Below are 17,759 nucleotides of genomic sequence, written 5' to 3' on the forward strand. Positions count from 1 at the left end.
TAATCTGGCTAGATCTGGCCGTGAAACGGCGGCCATTTCACAGCCAAAGATCTGGCCTTTTCATGGCCAGATCTATGGCGAAACGGCCAAATCTGGTCGTTTCCGGCCATGGATCATAAATTTATGGCCGGAAATGTCCTTACTAGCACACGAACGGCAAGATCTTGCCAGTCTTGTGCCAATATGACGACTTTCGCCAACGGCCAGTGGTGGTGGCTAATGGCCGACGATGGTCTTGGGTGGTTGGAGGTATTTTGTTAACTTTTAAACTTTTTTGTGGTTGGGTGTTTTAGCTAAATTCTCAAATGTAGAGGGTTTGGGTAATTGTTATTTGGTAGACATATGAGGGCAAATGTGTCCGAAATGATAAAAGATTAAGGACAAAATATGGTCAAAATTAAGATTACCTCGTTAATCTTATATTAACACCCATTTGAAAGGTAATCTGATTACCCCTAATATTACCAACAGTAAACACTATTTACAATAAAAGATTACGTAATATTTTATTACTTGACATCTAAACGAAGAAATCTTGAAAATTAAACAAAGATTACAGGATTAATCTTATATCACCCTAAACCAAACGCTACCTTTGTGTGATAGCTATACATAAAAGAAAAATTACTCTTCATTAATATTAGATTCAATTATCGTTTTGGTGTACAACATGACCAGATCTAGGCTCTGTGATATTGAGGATACAAGGATCAGATTTAGTGATAATGTACATTAAACTATAAAATCTCATACAATAAATCCAAAAATTAAATGTTACTATACCTAAAATTATTCGTATTACATATGAAGGAAAGATGTTACCTTTTCATAATAATTTAGTTTTAAATATATATATATATATATTTTTTTTTTATAGTTAAAAAATATCTTATGCCTGGCCTCCTAAATGAGGCTGATGACAATTTCCACCCGAAGTTTGGCGAATATACATTTTCCCATTTGGAAAAAAAAAAAAAAATGTCCCCAAATTCGGACATTAGTTTTGACGGCAAAAGGGTATTTTTGTCGGTTCACACAATATATGTATTATAGGTTTAATATTACTTACACCCCTAAATTACAAACCCATGACAATTACCTTCACTGGAATGGGAATTAACCATTTAAACTCCTTATCTTCAATTTCTATAATTACAATAGAGGTTTTACTTTTAAAATATGAGTGTTTCTAAATAATTTTAAAATTTTATCTATTATTTTAAAAAATTATAATAATGTTTGTCAATTAAATATTTATAAGACAACAAAACAATATTTCATTAAAATTGTATATAGTTTATGAAATCATATAAAATATATAATTTCTGAAGAATTGTTAAAAAGAAAAAAGAAAAAAATCAGGAAATAAAACAAGTTATGAAAATTTGAAAAAAAATAAATCAATTTGCTAATTTTAATAATTGACTTTATTATTATTATTTTTAATTTATTAACCCTAAAATTAACATAAAACAAGCTAGGGGTAAAATACATTTAATAAAGTTTGGATGGGAAAATATTATTCAACCTCATTAAAAATTATAAAGCAAATAGTAAAGGGTATTATAGTTTTTTCGTAACTTTACCCTGTCCGGTAACAAATTCTATTGATGAAGATTGATGATGGGTGGGAAAATGTTTTTTTTCAAAGTTTATGGGTGGCAACTTATGATCTAGCCCCTAAATAAAATTCCTGGTTCAACATAACTAAGATAAAAATCTTATTAAGATCAAGAGTTTAATTTAACATTTAATAATCTAAAAATATTAATACATATTGGTATTGCTACTCAAGAGGGTATATTATTTTAGTAAGTAAATTAATTAATATAAATTGGTTTTCTATAATATCCTTAAGACGCGTAGAAACTTTTTTTTTTTAATAACTGAGGTATCTGAGTACAATCGTCAACTGAGGTATCTGAGTACAATCGTCAACTGAACCCTCTTAATTTTCAAGGTTACAAAAAGATCATTGGGATCTCTTTCCACTCAAATTTAATCTCATTTTAAGTCACAATTAACACAAACAATTCTAATTAACTTCTTTATTAAACTATGTTTTGGACCCACTTCAATATTGAATTTCTTTTAATACTCCATGTCTTATAAAATAAACTTAAATCAAATTTAATTTTCAATAATACAACTCAGAAGGGGTTGGCCTGGTGGTCAAGAAGGTTTGCTCACTTTATTGATTTTTTTTTTTTCCCGATAATCGGAGTATCTATGCTAGCTTTCTGGTCTTTTTGGTTTGTAGGGTGTTCAATAGACCTTAAATATTAGTTAAGATTATATGTAAGCTAGCCTAGACACCCCAGTTATATAAAAAAAAAAAATTATATATATATAACCTACCAATATTTTACGTATTATTTTATACTGAAAACAATTTTATTAAAGCTTGTTTGATATATAATTTAAATACAATTTTTTTTTTTTTAAATATCTTATAAAAACGTTTTTAGTAGAATGGAGTCAAAATGTTTTTGAAAGAAATCTTTGAATTCAATCCTAAAAATTAATCTGAAATCAGAAAAAATATTAAAAATTGTTTTTATAATTTTCTACAATTTAGAATGTGAAGTAGTTTTTTAATATTATATCAAACACATTTTTAAATGTTGAAATGAGGTTTTTTTCCCCTCAAACCCTTAAGATTTAATTAATTATTAAAATTTCTTACGAAATTTCAGAAATAACATAAATTTCTATCTAGGTTGTGAATCGATAGTATGGGTTAGAATTCATGATATAATAGGTCAAAAAATATTTATCTAATATCACTATATTAGTTATTTTAACAAAAAAAATTCATCGATAAAAATATTTATTGTTACTATAATCATAATAAAGATTTTTGTTATTTAATTACTTTTTAAAAAATATATAATTTAAACAAAGAGACACTACACGGGGTGGATCCAAGGTGTATTAAGGCCTACCCTCAATTTTTTTTTAAAAATAAATTAAATACATTATTCTATTTAGTTTGACTTTGGCCCACCCTTAATTTTTATTGTCAAATATTAAAAAATTGTGACCCACTCTCAATTTTAGAACTAAAAGTCTTAGCCCACTATTTTGTTATTTTGTGATAGTTAGATGATTGTTTCGTGATCCCAAAATTTGGAAGAAAAATAATATATAGATAATAGAAATAGAAATATAGATAGAATCAAGGAGGGTTTTATTTTTATGTATTATTTAAGTCTTTAAAACTTTAAGTTGTTGATTAAAAAACTTTAAGTTGCAAAATTTAGAATTTCTATAGTTATTATAGAATTCAATTCGTGAGTTAATTTATTTATTTGTATTTATATAATTTTATTTATTTATATTTAGATATGAAAAAATATTTTAAAAGAAAATCAATTGCTGAGACATCTCAACTTTGTTCTAGTGTTAATGATCATGAAAACCAACATTTTTCAAAGAAAAATAGCTTCGAAGTTGACTTGGAAAATCTTCCTTTTGATCCTGGATTTCGACCAGGAATTACATTTTATCATCCTAATGTTCGAGACCAAGTCAGAATGTGTTATCTATAAAAGGATCCTTGTCAACCTCGTAACCATAAGTTTCCCAAATCAAAATCTAGTGATCATGAACGGAGTTTCCAACGTTCTTGGTTTGACAAATATCCTTACTGGTTGGAATATAGTGTTGAGAATGATGTTGCATATTGTTTATGTTGTTATCTTTTCAAACCAGATAAAGGCGAGCAAAGTGGCGATGATTCTTTTGTTCTTGATGGGTTTTACAATTGGAAGAGACTTGAAAAATTTTAATATCATATTGGAGGTCCTAACAACTATCATAATCAAGATGTGAAAAATTGTCAAGCTTTGATGAACCAAAAGCAGCATGTAAGTACAAATATTAATAAGAAATCTAACCAACAGCGAGAAGATTATCATATTCGATTGAAAGGATCAATTTCTGCTCGTCGGTTTCTTCTTCAGCAAGGATTGTCTTTTCGTGGCCATGATGAGTCTAATTCAATGAATCGAGGAAGCTTTCTTGAACTTTTACACTATACAACTGAGCAAAATGAAGAATATGGATTAGTCGCATTGCAGAATGCTCCTAGACATGATAAATTGATTGCTCCTAGTATCCAAAAAGATATAATCAATGCATTTGCAGTTGAAACCGTCAACAAACTAATTAGTGATCTTGGAGATGTTTTTTTTTCTATATTGGTTGATGAAGCTCATGATGGATCCAACAAAGAGCAGATGACAATTATCTTACGTTATGTAAATAAAAGAGGATGTGTTGTTGAGTGTCTATTGAGCATTATGCATATCACAGATATGACTGCTTTGTCACTAAAGATGGGAATCGAAACATTGTTCTCTAAATACAATTTGAGCATATCAAGATTACGTGGACAAGGTTATGATGGTGCGAGTAATATGCGAGGTCAGTTTAATGGGTTAAAAGCACTTATATTGAAAGATAATGAATATGCCTTCTATGTTCATTGTTTTGCTCACCAACTTCAATTGGGACTTGTAGCTGTGGCAAAAAATGATACAAATATTGAGAGACTTTTTTTTGAAAGTTTCTTGTGTGATAAATATTGTTGGATGGTCACCTAGACGTAGGGATCTTCTTAATGAGAAACAAGCTTTGAAGGTGAAAAAAGCTATTGAAAGTGGTGAGCTTTCAACAGGGCAAGGTCTTAATCAAGATACTAGTCTTAAGCGACCAGGGGAAACACGGTGGGGTTCACATTATGGGACTTTGTTGAGCTTGATTAATTTGTTTTCATCTGTTATTGAAGTGCTTGAGGATCTTACTGAAAATTCCGATAATAGAGTTGAAGCAAGTGATTTGTGGATTATATGACTTCTTTTGATTTTACTTTTAACCTGCACATAATGAAAAACATTTTGGGAATCACATTTAAACTTTCACAAGCATTGCAAAGGAATGATCAAGATATTATAAATGCTATGTCTTTGGTTCACTTGTCAAAAAGAAAATTATTGTTGATAAGAAATAATGGATGGGATAATCTACTTGATGAAGTTTCTCATTTTTGCATTGCTCATAATATAGATATGCCAAATATGCAAGAGAAATTTGTTGCACGAGGGAGATCGCGGCGTAATGTTCAAGAGATGACAAATCTATTTCATTATTGTGTTGAGTTGTTCTATGCCATAATAGATTTGCAACTATCAGAGCTTAAAAGTCGTTTTAATGAAGGTAATATAAAATTACTTATTTGCATGGCCTTCCTAAATCCAAGTGATTGCTTTCAAGCATTTGATAAGGGAAAATTAGTTTGTTTTGCTCAATTTTATCCACCTGAATTTTCTTCTACTGATCTTATGGCACTTGAACTTCAACTTGATGATTACATTGATGATATGCGCTCAAATAGTGATTTTTCAGAACTAAATGATATTACCAGTCTTGCTTAGAAAATGGTTGAAAAGAATAAGCATCTTATTTACTCATCACATTGGCTTTAACCTTACCAGTTGCAACTGCAAGTGTAGAAAGGGCATTTTCTGCTATGAAAATTGTGAAGATTCATTTACGCAATCGGATGGGAGATTAATTCTTGAATGATAATCTAATTCCATATGTTGAGAAATATATATTTGACAGTGTTGATAAGGAGATGGTCATGCAACAATTCCTCAATATGAAGCCCCGCCGAGGACAATAGTAAATGTAATTTTTTTTTTTTTTTTGACAATATTGACTGGAAAAATGGAATGAATGTTATATACAATTGATTTTTATTTGGCCCACCCTAATAGAAATTTCTGGATCTGCCCCTAAGTCTACACGTACAACCTTTTCATACAAACTGACGGATGGCAAGCTACCACCTCAATGTTGTATGTGTAGTTTTATTGTTAAACAAAATCTCTTATGAATAATTAAAAGAGCAAACGATTTTCCCACCCAAGGTTTGCCTTAATGACTTTTCCACCCAAAAAGTTTTAAATACTATTTTTCCACACAAAGTCAATATTCTGTTACTACTCAAAGCCTATTTCACTCTATTCTAATAGCAAAAATTCTCTCCGTCACCCACCATTTAATCCTCCGGTTTCCTTTATACAAAAACGCTCTCACTCCGATACCTAATTTGTTGCTGATTGTCGGTCATTACAAACCTAAGGTTTCTTATTCTTGACTGATTTTCGATTGATTTCGACAGCGGATTATCAATTGGTCACTACCACTAGATTCATCGGCCTCCACTCAATTAAAACCCTCTTACCTAAACTCTTGGTAACTTGTCGAACACTAGCTGAGAAAGTGAAGGGTATTTTAAGTTTTAACAGAATATAAACGTTGGATAGAAAAGTGGTATTTGGAAATTTTTTAATGGAAAAATGTCATTAAGACAAACCTTGGGTGGGAAAAAGTCGTTTTGCCGTAAACTCGTAATTGAAAAATAAAACAAAGCTTTGTTAACTCAGGTTGAAGTGAAGATGAATAAGCAGGGCCTCATCAACGACACAGTCCTTATCTCAGTGAGCCATAGTCACGGCCCTGCCCTCTAATTTCTGACTTCTGAGAACCCAACCATTTTCATTTCATTTCTTTACAAGATATTATCTTTACTCACCATGGCGGGAACCGCCACGGCCACCTTCAATATCTCATCAACTCCTTCTCTCCTCCGCCGTTCATCATTAATTTCCCTTTCCTCTAAACCCTCCATTCTGTCTCTGCGCCCTCTTCCCAAATATCCTAGTTAATAATCCCTCTCTCAATTGTTCATATGCATTTACATTTTAATTTTTTAGAAAAATAATTTATGTTGGTATTGCAGGGATTTACGCCTTGTCTAGTAACGATATCAAAGTGGGTACCAACATTGAAGTAGACGGAGCTCCTTGGCGTGTTTTGGGTATTGTTATCTATTTACTTATTTTTTTTGCAGAACAAGTAAATTCTTAATTGTCTTGTTAAAATTGTGTTTGTCTTGGGAAGAGTTTCTTCATGTGAAACCTGGAAAAGGAGCAGCATTTGTGAGGACCAAGATGCGCAATTACGTTACGGGAAACACTGTTGAGAAAACTTTTCGAGCGGGAAGTTCGGTAATTTCTTTTAGCTGCAAATTTTAGTTCAATTGGGTTCAATGGCTAAGATTTAGACTGAACAATTTCGAGCGGGAAGTCCTCTAATTTGGAATGCCATGTTTTCACAGAACCCGTTTGAAGAAACTCGTATTAACGAGAAAGATGTTGGGGATAAGACAAAGTTGCTGAAAGAAGGAATGGATTGCAATTTGCTTTTTTGGAATGGAAAAGTAATCTTTTAGTTCTGTTTTTAATTTTGCATTGAGTTGTTGCGAATTGAGCTGCTGTTGGCTACTATGTTTGATTAAGTAATTGCGAATTGAGCTGCTGTTGGCTGCTATGTTGATCAAGTAATTGAGGTTGAGCTGCTCTATTGATTAAGTAATTGAGATTGAGCTGTTGTTCTGTGCTGAAATGCATTAAGTTCATTGCTGGAAAATCTTTTACAGCTGACTGCTGTTATATGCTGAAAAGTTCAGTTAGAATGTTTTGGCTCTTTGACATACTGAAAAATTCAAGCTACTGCTCCTTTATTAATGTTGCTACTGCTGTGCTGGAAATGGTTTAATTAGAAGTACTCAGTGCTCTGTTTTGAATGGCATCTGAGTTGTTCTATGGAGGTTGACTTTACGAGGGACTGTTAGGATATGTGAAATGGGCAGTTAAGTAGTCCTACTTGGTTAATATAAGTTCAATGGAGGTTCGGTTTACCAGGGAATGTTAAGAGTATGGAGGTTCTTTGTTAATGCATTTAGAGGACAAATTTGTAAATCTTATTTAGGCTGACCTGTTGACTTGTTGACCGGGTCAGTTTGTATAAAAAACAAACTTTGTAACTCTTTCTGGTAAAGAGAAATAATACACGATATTCCATAATGCTTTCCCTCCTTTTCTTTCATTTTCTTGCACTTTCTCAGCTACTTTCCTAGCTGCTTCCTAGTTGATTTCTATCTCTCATTATTCTAGTTGCCGTGTATGGACATTTATCTCAAGATCATAACCATTTGTTTTCTCTTTACATTAATTCAAATTGGAATTCTGTAAATGGAACAAGTTTTTACAAACCCATCTGTCAAGATTGATGATTGTAAGTTTCTCTTTTGGTGATGATAATTTGCAGAAAGTTTATAGATTGTGTGTCAGTGATAAATAACTGATATCAAAGTGTTCTTGGTTTTCATGTGCTTGACTTTTGTCCAAAAAATTAAATTATGCATAAGAAAAGATAGAAGAATGCAAATTGTGTTTATCTGGGAAATTGATGGTTATTTCATTGAATTTGATTGAATATGTGTTTTATGTTTCTTATAGATAGATTTTGAGTTATTCTACTTGAACAATTACTGTGGTCAACTTTCATTATCTATGCATTCTTTGACTGTCACAGACTTAGATACTGAAGTTTTAGATTCATTTGTTTATTTGAGTTTCTTTCTTATTCGCATCTGGTTCTGCAGTCAGGAAATTTCTGTCTTTTGATTTATTGAGGGCTATGAAGCGATTCCATTTCGGTAAGAGAGACAAGAGAGATGAACCTATATCTCCGAGGACCCTAGAATCATTAGTTTCAATGCCGTCTTCGTGTTCTACAGCTACTGATGATGGAGCTGGACCAAATACACATAATGTATCAGTAATCGACACTGATTCCAGGGGAACGCCCATAATTCCAATGTCTGAGAAACCCAGTAATCTTCAAGTGTTCACCCTAGCTGAGTTAAAATCAGCAACCAAGAATTTCAGTCCCTCTGATTTGGTTGGAGAAGGTGGGTTCGGTTATGTTTTTAAGGGGTCGATCAAGAATTCGGAGGATCCATCTCAAAGAGTTAAAGTTGCAGTGAAACAACTTGGTATAAGAAGGATGCAGGCAAGGGTTCTTTGCTATTTTAAGATTTTTTGCCTGAAGTTTGTTATTGCTAATGTTCTAGATGTTCACTTGTTTTGTACTCACTGTAGAAGCACTTAAACTGAGAACCGATTAAAGTTGTTAACTGTCATAAATTACTTCAAGTTCAGGTGTTTTAAGGCTGTTGCTAAGTAGGATTAATCCCACTTCTATATATTATGATTTCAATGAAGATACAATCTCACAAGTATTTGAAGAAATTATTATACAGCTAATATTTTTGGAGATTCAGTGAAGGACTGCTAAAAATAAATGGCATTTCAATTTGTAGGCATGTAAAGAATAAATTCATTGAGTCTAAGATAATTAGTGCTAGACTATGGTAAGATTCTTTTTCAGTCACTCTATAAATTAGCAAAGCCTTCAACATTTAGACAAAATAACCATGTGGTAGTAATTCAAATGTTTTGCCCCCACCCTTCTCTTCCATAGTTATTTTGTTTCTTATAATGACTTAATTATTTCTGTTTCTTCTTGTCCTGCTAGAATTTATTATTCTACAGTTTGTTATAAAGCGTAAAATACTGTATTTAATGCTGGAAAACACCATCTTAAGCCTATGGCAGATTGATGTACATTGTGAAAAAAGATGCTCTTTTTAGTTGAACTAAGGTTTTCAACTAGTGGTTGACAGGGACACAAGGAATGGGTGACAGAGGTGAATTTTCTTGGGGTTGTCGAGCACCCAAACCTTGTAAAATTGGTGGGATACTGTGCTGAGGACAATGAAAGGGGAACCCAGCGGCTTCTAGTGTATGAATTTATGCCTAACGGAAGTTTGGATCAGTATTTATCCCGTCGATCAAGGACAGTGCTTCCTTGGACCTTGAGATTGAAAATTGCCCTGGATGCTGCTCGTGGTTTAAAATACCTACATGAAGAAATGGATTTTCAGGTATTTATGCTTTTAATATTTCAACATGTTGAAGGTTTTGTTAGCAGATATGTAGTAGTGCATTGGATGCTTCCTGGTTCTTTCAATGAAAAGTTGATACTGTGATTCTAGTGCAGCTTATCCATTAGCAGGCTACTTTATTGTCTTTTTTATTCTGTTGTATCTATTACAGATCATCGTTAGAGATTTCAAATCTTCAAATATCCTTCTTGATGAGAATTGGAATGCAAAGCTATCAGATTTTGGATTGGCAAGATTAGGTCCTCCAGAAGGATTCACACACGTTTCAACTACGGTATATCCACACTACATAATTCGGCCATTATTTGATATTTATCCCTTTAATCATTGAACTTAGGCATTATGTTTAAGTGAAATAAGACTGACATAGAACAGAACCTAAATTTGCATATCTTCATAGTTTTAGCTACAAAATCTCTAAAATCATGCAACAATAATGACTTAATTATCAAAAGAAACTTTTCTAGAATTTTCTTCATATTAGTTATCATCTGACTTAAACAAAAGATCTTTCCTGCATTTGCTCTTCTTTTGCAGCTAAAATAATCTTTGAAAGTGAAAAACCCAGATGGCTATTAGTCATTTTTTTATTGTAATTGCCTGCACCATGTAATATTTTGAGGATTTCTTTTGTTTCTGCGATTATGATATCTCAATGCAAAATATCTTTACATCTTTAAGCTACCCTTGTAAAATAAATAAATAAAAATAAGAAGATGATGACACATTTTTTCTTTTAATATGAAAATAGAGAATGGGAGATATGGGTACCTGAAACACTGTGCTTATAAGGTTTGAGCATTAACGTTTTAGATAATTATGTATTTCAGTGGTCAGTTGCAGAGATGAACTAGCAAAGGTAATATATTTCACCTTGGGGATCTGTGACTTACAGGGAAGTCATGAAGCATTTATAGGGAATATGGACTTTGGAATTCCTCATGAATAAAAATTTGTCTATCACGTGGGAACTGAAAATGAATTAATTGTTTTTATGGTGGCATCTACATAATCAATTTCCATTACTTGTTTTGACAAGGACACGCCAACGTGTATGACATTCCTTCAAAGGAACTTTGAGAACTCAACAATAAATAACTAATAAAAAAAAAAAGAGAAAGAACTGATTGTAGGTTATGTACATTCCAAATTCACCTTTGAATATTTCACAGAACAGAATAGGTTTATGCCGTTCAAATGCCTTGCTTTTATATTTCTTCTTCTGGTTGAATTTGCTCAACTTTTCATCTCATCAGGTTGTAGGTACCGTGGGATATGCAGCTCCTGAATATGTCCAAAGTGGTCATGTGTCGGCCAAGAGTGATGTATGGAGCTATGGCGTCTTCCTTTTTGAACTAATTACAGGTAGGCGTTCTATGGATCGACACGGTCCCAAGGGTCAGCAGGGACTATCGGAATGGGTAACGCCATACTTATACGGAAATTTTGGACGAATGTTGGACCCAGGTTTGAATTTACATGGTAAATGTACCCTTGAGTCAGTCCAAAAACTTGCAAGGATAGCCACCCTATGCTTGGTCGACAACCCGAGGTGCCGCCCAAAGATGAGTGAGGTATTTGAAATGGTGACTAAAATTGTGGAGGAATCAACAGAAACTGGTAGTCCTCAACTACCCTTGAGGAGTTGGACGTCTATGGAAACTTCCCTTGACAATAAAACAAACAATGGGAAAACCAGTATGGAATCAAAAACTGGAGAAAGTAACTCGTACTCGTTTCCAACATCTCAGAAACCCAGTAATCTTCAATTGTTCGCCATAGCTGAGCTGAAGTCAGCTACCAAGAATTTTAGTCGCTCTGTTTTGGTTAGTGAATGTGGGTTTGGTCGCGTTTATAAAGGGTTGATCAAGAATTCGGATGATCCATCTCAAAAAGTTGAAGTTGCTGTGAAACAGCTTGGAAGAAGAGGGATGCAGGCAAGGGTTCTTTTATATTATAAGATTTATTGCCTTTAGTTTTCTTTTGTTATTGCTAATGTTTTTGATGTTCACTGGTTTAGCACTTACTGTGAAAGTAGTAAGAAGCAATTTATTTTAAGTTGTTGATTGTCATAAGCTGCTTCAAGTTCAGATGTTTTAAGGTTGTTGCTAAGTAGGATTAATCCCACTTTTCAATGATGCTACATTCTTACTGTAGGACTGCTAAAATAAATTGCATTTCAATTTGTAGGCATTTAAAGAATAAATTTATCAGTCTCAGATAAATATACTAGATTAGGGTATGATTCTGTTCAGTCAGTCTATAAATTTAGTAATTCGACAAAATAAACATGTGGTAATAACTGAAATGTTTTGCGCCCACTCTACTCGTCTATGGTTTTTGTTTCTTATAATGACTTGGAATCATCTCTATTTCTTGTCCTGCTAGAATTTGCTATTATACCTACAGTTTGTTAGATAGCGTATGATACTGTATTTAATGCTGGAAAACATTATTTTAAGCCTATCGCAGATTGCTGGACATTGTGAAATTAAGATATACTTATTTTAGTTGATAATCCTTTCTTTTTTTTTTTTTTTTTTTTTTTTTTTTTTGTGTGAACTAAGGTTTTCAGCTATTGGTTGACAGGGACACAAGGAATGGGTGACAGAGGTGAATTTTCTAGGGGCTGTCGAGCATCCAAACCTTGTAAAATTGGTGGGATACTGTCCTGAGGACGATGAAAGGCAAACCCAGCTGCTTCTAGTGTATGAATTTATGCCTAATGGAAGTGTGCATCAGCATTTATCCCGTCGATCAGAGACAACTCTTCTATGGACCATGAGACTGAAAATTGCCCAAGATACTGCTCGTGGTTTGGAATACCTACATGAAGAAATGGATTTTCAGGTATTTATGCTTTTGATATTTCAACATGTTAAGGTTTTGTGAGCAGATTTGTAATAGTGCATGGGATGCTTCCTGGGTGGTCTTTTAATGAAAAGTTAAACTGTGATTCAAGTACAGCTTATCCAAGAGCAGGGTATTTTACAACTTGTTATCTTTTTTAATTCTGTACAGATCATTTTAAGAGATTTCAAATCTTCAAATATCCTTCTTGACGAGAATTGGAATGCAAAACTATCAAATTTTGCATTGGCAAGATTAGGTCCTGCAGAAGTATTCACCCATGTTTCAACAGAGGTATGTCCATAATACGTAACCCGACCAATATGATGTTTTTGATGATGAAAATAGAGAACTGAAGATATGTGTATTTAGGTTTGAGCATTAACAATTATGTCTTTCAATGGTCAGTTGCAGAAATAAACTAGCAAAGGAAGTATTTTACAAAACATAACAGGTTATGGACATTCCTATTTCACCCTCGAATATATTACAAAACAGAATAGGTTTAAGTGATGTAATGAGAAACAAATCATTGGTTTTAGGTTTTATATTATGATTACTCTTTCATCTAGTTTATGTTATCCAAATGCCTGCTATAGAAACAGAATATTAGCTACTTTTCTATTTCTTCTTCCAGTTGAATTTGCTTAAACTTTGATCTCTTCAGGTTGTCCGTAGCTTGGGATATGCAGCTCCTGAATATGTCCAAACTGGTCAGCTGGCGGCCAGTAGTGACGTATGGAGCTATGGCATCTTCCTTTGCGAACTAATCACAGGAAGGGGTCCTGTAGATCGAAACCGTCCCAAGAGTGAGCAGAAATTATTGGAATGGGTAAAGCCATACTTATCTGACGCCAAAAAAATTCAACAAATATTGGACCCCAGGCTTGAAGGTAAATACTCCCTCAATTCAGTCCACAAACTTGCAACTATAGCCAACCGATGCTTGGTCACAAACCCAAACTTACGCCCAAAGATGAGTGAGGTATTGGAAATGGTGACTGAAATTATCGAGGGATCAACAGAAACCGGTAGTCCTCAACTTCCCTTGAGAGGAATTCGAAATCTATGGAAACTTCCCGCGACTCTAAAACAAAACGGAATCAAAAACTGGGGAAAGTAATTGGTTGACTCGGAAGTTGAGACTGAAACTCACAAGGACTTGATGAATGCAAGAGCTTTGATGTGCAGATGAACTTTTGAAGAACTAACAAGAAGAGAATAGAGAAATTATAAACTTAGATTCCAGTTGGTGATTAGTCCAGAGACTGTAAAAAACAATTCTTGTAAGGAGATGCAAATTGCAGTGAGTTTTGGTGAAGCCTGTAGTAAATACAATTACTCTTTGTGTGATAGTTATATGATGATGCTTGATTTTTGACACCAACGACTCACATATGCAAAATGTTAAGCGGACTTAGAAGTTATACGTGATAGGGAAATATGTAGCAAGAGAGTAAATAAAAGACGGTTTTTAAAGTGGTTCGGATACTCAGAAGCGATTCCTACATCTATTGTAGTTGTATTAATAGATGGTTGCAGTCAGGTCGCATGTAGCGAACTGAGTTACAATCTAGAGAGAATATATATATATGTTGTAATCTAGATTACAACTACGTCTACTGAGAGAGAGAGAGAGAGAGAGAGAGAGAGAGTATACTGTTTTAGACTAAGATAAGTCAATCACATAAATGAGAAAGGAGTCTTCTATTTATAGTGGGAGGATTCAAGGTGATAATCATAAGCATGTAGTCTGGCAAATGGGATATAATTCCTAATTCGCTTCCCATTGGTTATCTACACAAAAGATATCCTTAAATTGCGTAAGGCTTGAGCAGGTGGATGATTCTTAGCTACTTGCAAGCCTGACATTCACCTGCTGCACTGATGAGAACCATACCTCTTCCATCATTGCGCGACGTCTCAACGTATAGACGACACAAATGCTTCCTGAATTCTAATTGGCTCTTTCTGATGAGAGTCCACGTCAACCTTGACTTTTTAGGCATAATACTGTGCATAAAAGTAAAATTACTCTTTATTAATATTAGATTCAGTTATCGTTTTGGTGTACAACATGACTAGATCTAGGCTCTGATACAAGGATCAGATTTAGTAATAATGTACATTAAACTATAAAATCTCATACAATAAATCCAAATATTAAATGTTACTATACCTTAAATTATTCGTATTACATATGAAAGAAAGATGTTACCTTTTCATAATAATTTAGTTTTAAATATAATTTTTTTTTTTATAGTTAAAAATATCTTATGCCTGGCCTCCTAAATAAGGCTGATGACAATTTCCACCCGAAGTTTGGCGAATATATATTTTCCCATTTGGAAAAAAAAAAAGGTCCCTAAACTCAGACATTAGTTTTGACAGCAAAAGGGTATTTTTGTCAGTTTACACAATATATGTATTATAGGTTTACTGTTCCTTACACCCCTAAATTACAAACTGATAACAATAACCTTCACCGGAATGGGAATTGACCATTTAAACTCCTTATCTTCGATTTCTATAATTAGAATAGAGGTTTCACTTTTAAAATTTGAGTGTTTCTAAATAATTTTAAAATTGTATATATTATTTTGAAAAATTATAATAATGTTTGTCAATTAAATATTTATAAGACAACAAAACAATATTTCATTAAAATTGTACATAGTTTATGAAATCATATAAAATATATAATTTCTGAAAAATTGTTAAAAAGAAAAAAATCAGGAAATAAAACAAGTTATGAAAATTTGAAAAAAAAAAATTAAAAAACTGAAAAAAAAATCAATTTGCTATAATCGCACCTATCGATTTCGGCTGAATCGCATTCAATTGGGTGTCATTCTGATAGATTCACACCTGACTAGAATAGCAATAGGCCTAGTGCGATTCGACCAAAGTCGCACCTGACCAAGTGTGATTTGGCCTAAATCGCATCCGATCACATCTAGCAAAGTGTGATTTAGCCGGTGCAATTTCGGCCAACTGTTTTTATTTTTGAATTTTTGAATTTTTTTTCAAAAAAATTTCGGGTTTTTTTAATTTTAATAACTAACTTTATTATTATTATTATTTTTAATTTATTAACCCTAAAATTAACATAAACCAAGCTAGGGGTAAAATACATTTAATAAAGTTTGGATGCAAAAATATTATTCAACCTCACTAAAAATTATAAAGCAAATAGTAAAGGGTATTATAGTCTTTTCGTAACTTTACCCCTGTCAGGTAACAAATTCTATTGATGAAGATTGATGATGGGTGGAAAATATGATTTAGCCCCTAAATAAAATTCCTGGCTCAACATAACTAAGATAAAAATCTTATTAAGATCAAGAGTTTAATTTAACATTTAATAATCTAAAAATATTAATACATATTGGTATTGCTACTCAAGAGGGTATACTATTTTAATAAGTAAATTAATTAATATAAATTTGTTTTCTATAATATCCTTAAGACATATAGAAACTTTTTTTTTTTTTAATAACTTAGGTATCTGAGTACAATTGCCAACTGAACCCTCATAATTTTCAAGGTTACAAAAAGATCATTGGGATCTCTTTCCACTCAAATTAAAACTTTAATCTCATTTTAAGTCAAAATTAACATAAACAATTCTAATTAACTTCTTTATTAAACTATTTTTGGACCCACTTCAATATTGAATTTCTTTTGATACTCCATGTCTTATAAAATAAACTTAAATCAAATTTGATTTTCAATAATACAACTCAGAAGAGGTTGGCCTCATGGTCAAGAAGGTTTGCCTAGTTTATTGATTTTTTTTTTTTTTTTTTTATAATCGGAGTATCTAAGCCAGCTTGCGCACACATTTGCTTCCTTGAGTTCCTGGGTTCAAACCACCTTGAGGTTACCTACTATAATAACATTGTAACTTATCGGGTCCTTTAGGTTTGTAGGATGTTCAATGGACCCTAAAGATTAGTTGAGGTTATATGCAAACTGGCTTAGACACCTGAATTATAAAAAAAAAAAAAAATTATATATATGTAACCTACCAATATTTTACGTATTATTTTATACTGAAAACAATGTTATTAAAGCTTGTTTGATATATAATTTAAATACAATTTTTTATTTTTAAAAATAAAAAATATCTTATAAAAACCTGTTTAGTAGAATGGAGTCAAAATGTTTTTGAAAGAAATCTTTGAATTCAATCCTAAAAATTAATCTAAAATCAGAAAAATATTAAAAATTGTTTTTATAATTTTCTACAATTTAGAATGTGAAGTAGTTTTTGAATATTATATCAAAAACATTTTTAAATGTTGAAATGAGGTTTTTTTCCCCCTCAAACCCTTAAGATTTAATTAATTATTAAAATTTCTTCAGAAATTTTAGAAATAACATAAATTTCTATCTAGTTTGTGAATAGATAGTATGGGTTAGAATTCATGATATAATAGGTCAAAAAATATTTATCTAATATCACTATATTATTTATTTTAACAAAAAAAATTCATCGATAAAAATATTTATGTTGTTACTATAATCATAATAAAGATTTTTGTTATTTAATTACTTTTTAAAAAATATATAATTTAAACAAAGAGTAACACTACACTTACAATCTTTTCATACAAACTGACGGATGGCAAGCTACCACCTCAATATTGTACGAAAAAATTGTATGCGTAGTTTTATTGTTAAACAAAATCTGTTAAGAATAATTAAAAGAGTACACGACTTTTTCCCACCCAAGGTTTGCCTTAATGATTTTTCACCCAAAAAGTTTTAAAATATCATTTTTCCACCCAAAGTCAATATTCCGTTACTACTCAAAGCCGATTTCAGTCGATTCTAATAGCAAAAATTCTCTCTGTCACCCACCATTTGATCCTCTGGTCTCCTCTATACAAAAATCCTCTCACTCTGATACCTAATTTTTCACTGATTATCAGTCACTGCAAAGCTAAGGTATCCTATTCTTAGCTAATTTTCGATTGATGCCGACAGCTGAATAATTAAAAAATAGAACAAAGCTTTGTTA

General features: G+C 32.2%; 3 protein-coding genes across 3 annotated transcripts; all 3 read left to right on the forward strand.

The window, feature by feature from the left end:
* Positions 1 to 3,851: 3,851 nt before the first annotated feature.
* Positions 3,852 to 5,578, forward strand: LOC116124058. The gene is made up of 5 exons (XM_031409770.1): positions 3,852 to 4,066; positions 4,157 to 4,432; positions 4,608 to 4,837; positions 5,071 to 5,220; positions 5,460 to 5,578. The coding sequence occupies exons 1-5, from the start codon at positions 3,852 to 3,854 to the stop codon at positions 5,576 to 5,578; spliced, it is 990 nt and encodes a 329-aa protein (XP_031265630.1).
* Positions 5,579 to 6,451: 873 nt separating this feature from the next.
* LOC116124059 (elongation factor P-like) lies at positions 6,452 to 7,629 on the forward strand. The gene is made up of 5 exons (XM_031409771.1): positions 6,452 to 6,732; positions 6,812 to 6,889; positions 6,973 to 7,079; positions 7,136 to 7,291; positions 7,486 to 7,629. The coding sequence occupies exons 1-5, from the start codon at positions 6,606 to 6,608 to the stop codon at positions 7,627 to 7,629; spliced, it is 612 nt and encodes a 203-aa protein (XP_031265631.1). The 5' UTR covers positions 6,452 to 6,605.
* A 403-nt stretch (positions 7,630 to 8,032) lies between these two features.
* LOC116124060 (serine/threonine-protein kinase PCRK2-like) lies at positions 8,033 to 13,864 on the forward strand. Its single transcript, XM_031409772.1, is given in 9 exon segments — positions 8,033 to 8,148; positions 8,519 to 8,928; positions 9,602 to 9,862; positions 10,035 to 10,157; positions 11,140 to 11,820; positions 12,473 to 12,733; positions 12,905 to 13,027; positions 13,401 to 13,784; positions 13,787 to 13,864. Coding segments are annotated over 9 exon segments (2,364 nt in total). The 5' UTR covers positions 8,033 to 8,105.
* The last annotated feature ends 3,895 nt before the right edge of the window (positions 13,865 to 17,759 follow it).

Source organism: Pistacia vera, unplaced genomic scaffold (genome assembly GCF_008641045.1).
Source record: "Pistacia vera cultivar Batoury unplaced genomic scaffold, PisVer_v2 Contig147, whole genome shotgun sequence".
NCBI lineage: Eukaryota > Viridiplantae > Streptophyta > Magnoliopsida > Sapindales > Anacardiaceae > Pistacia > Pistacia vera.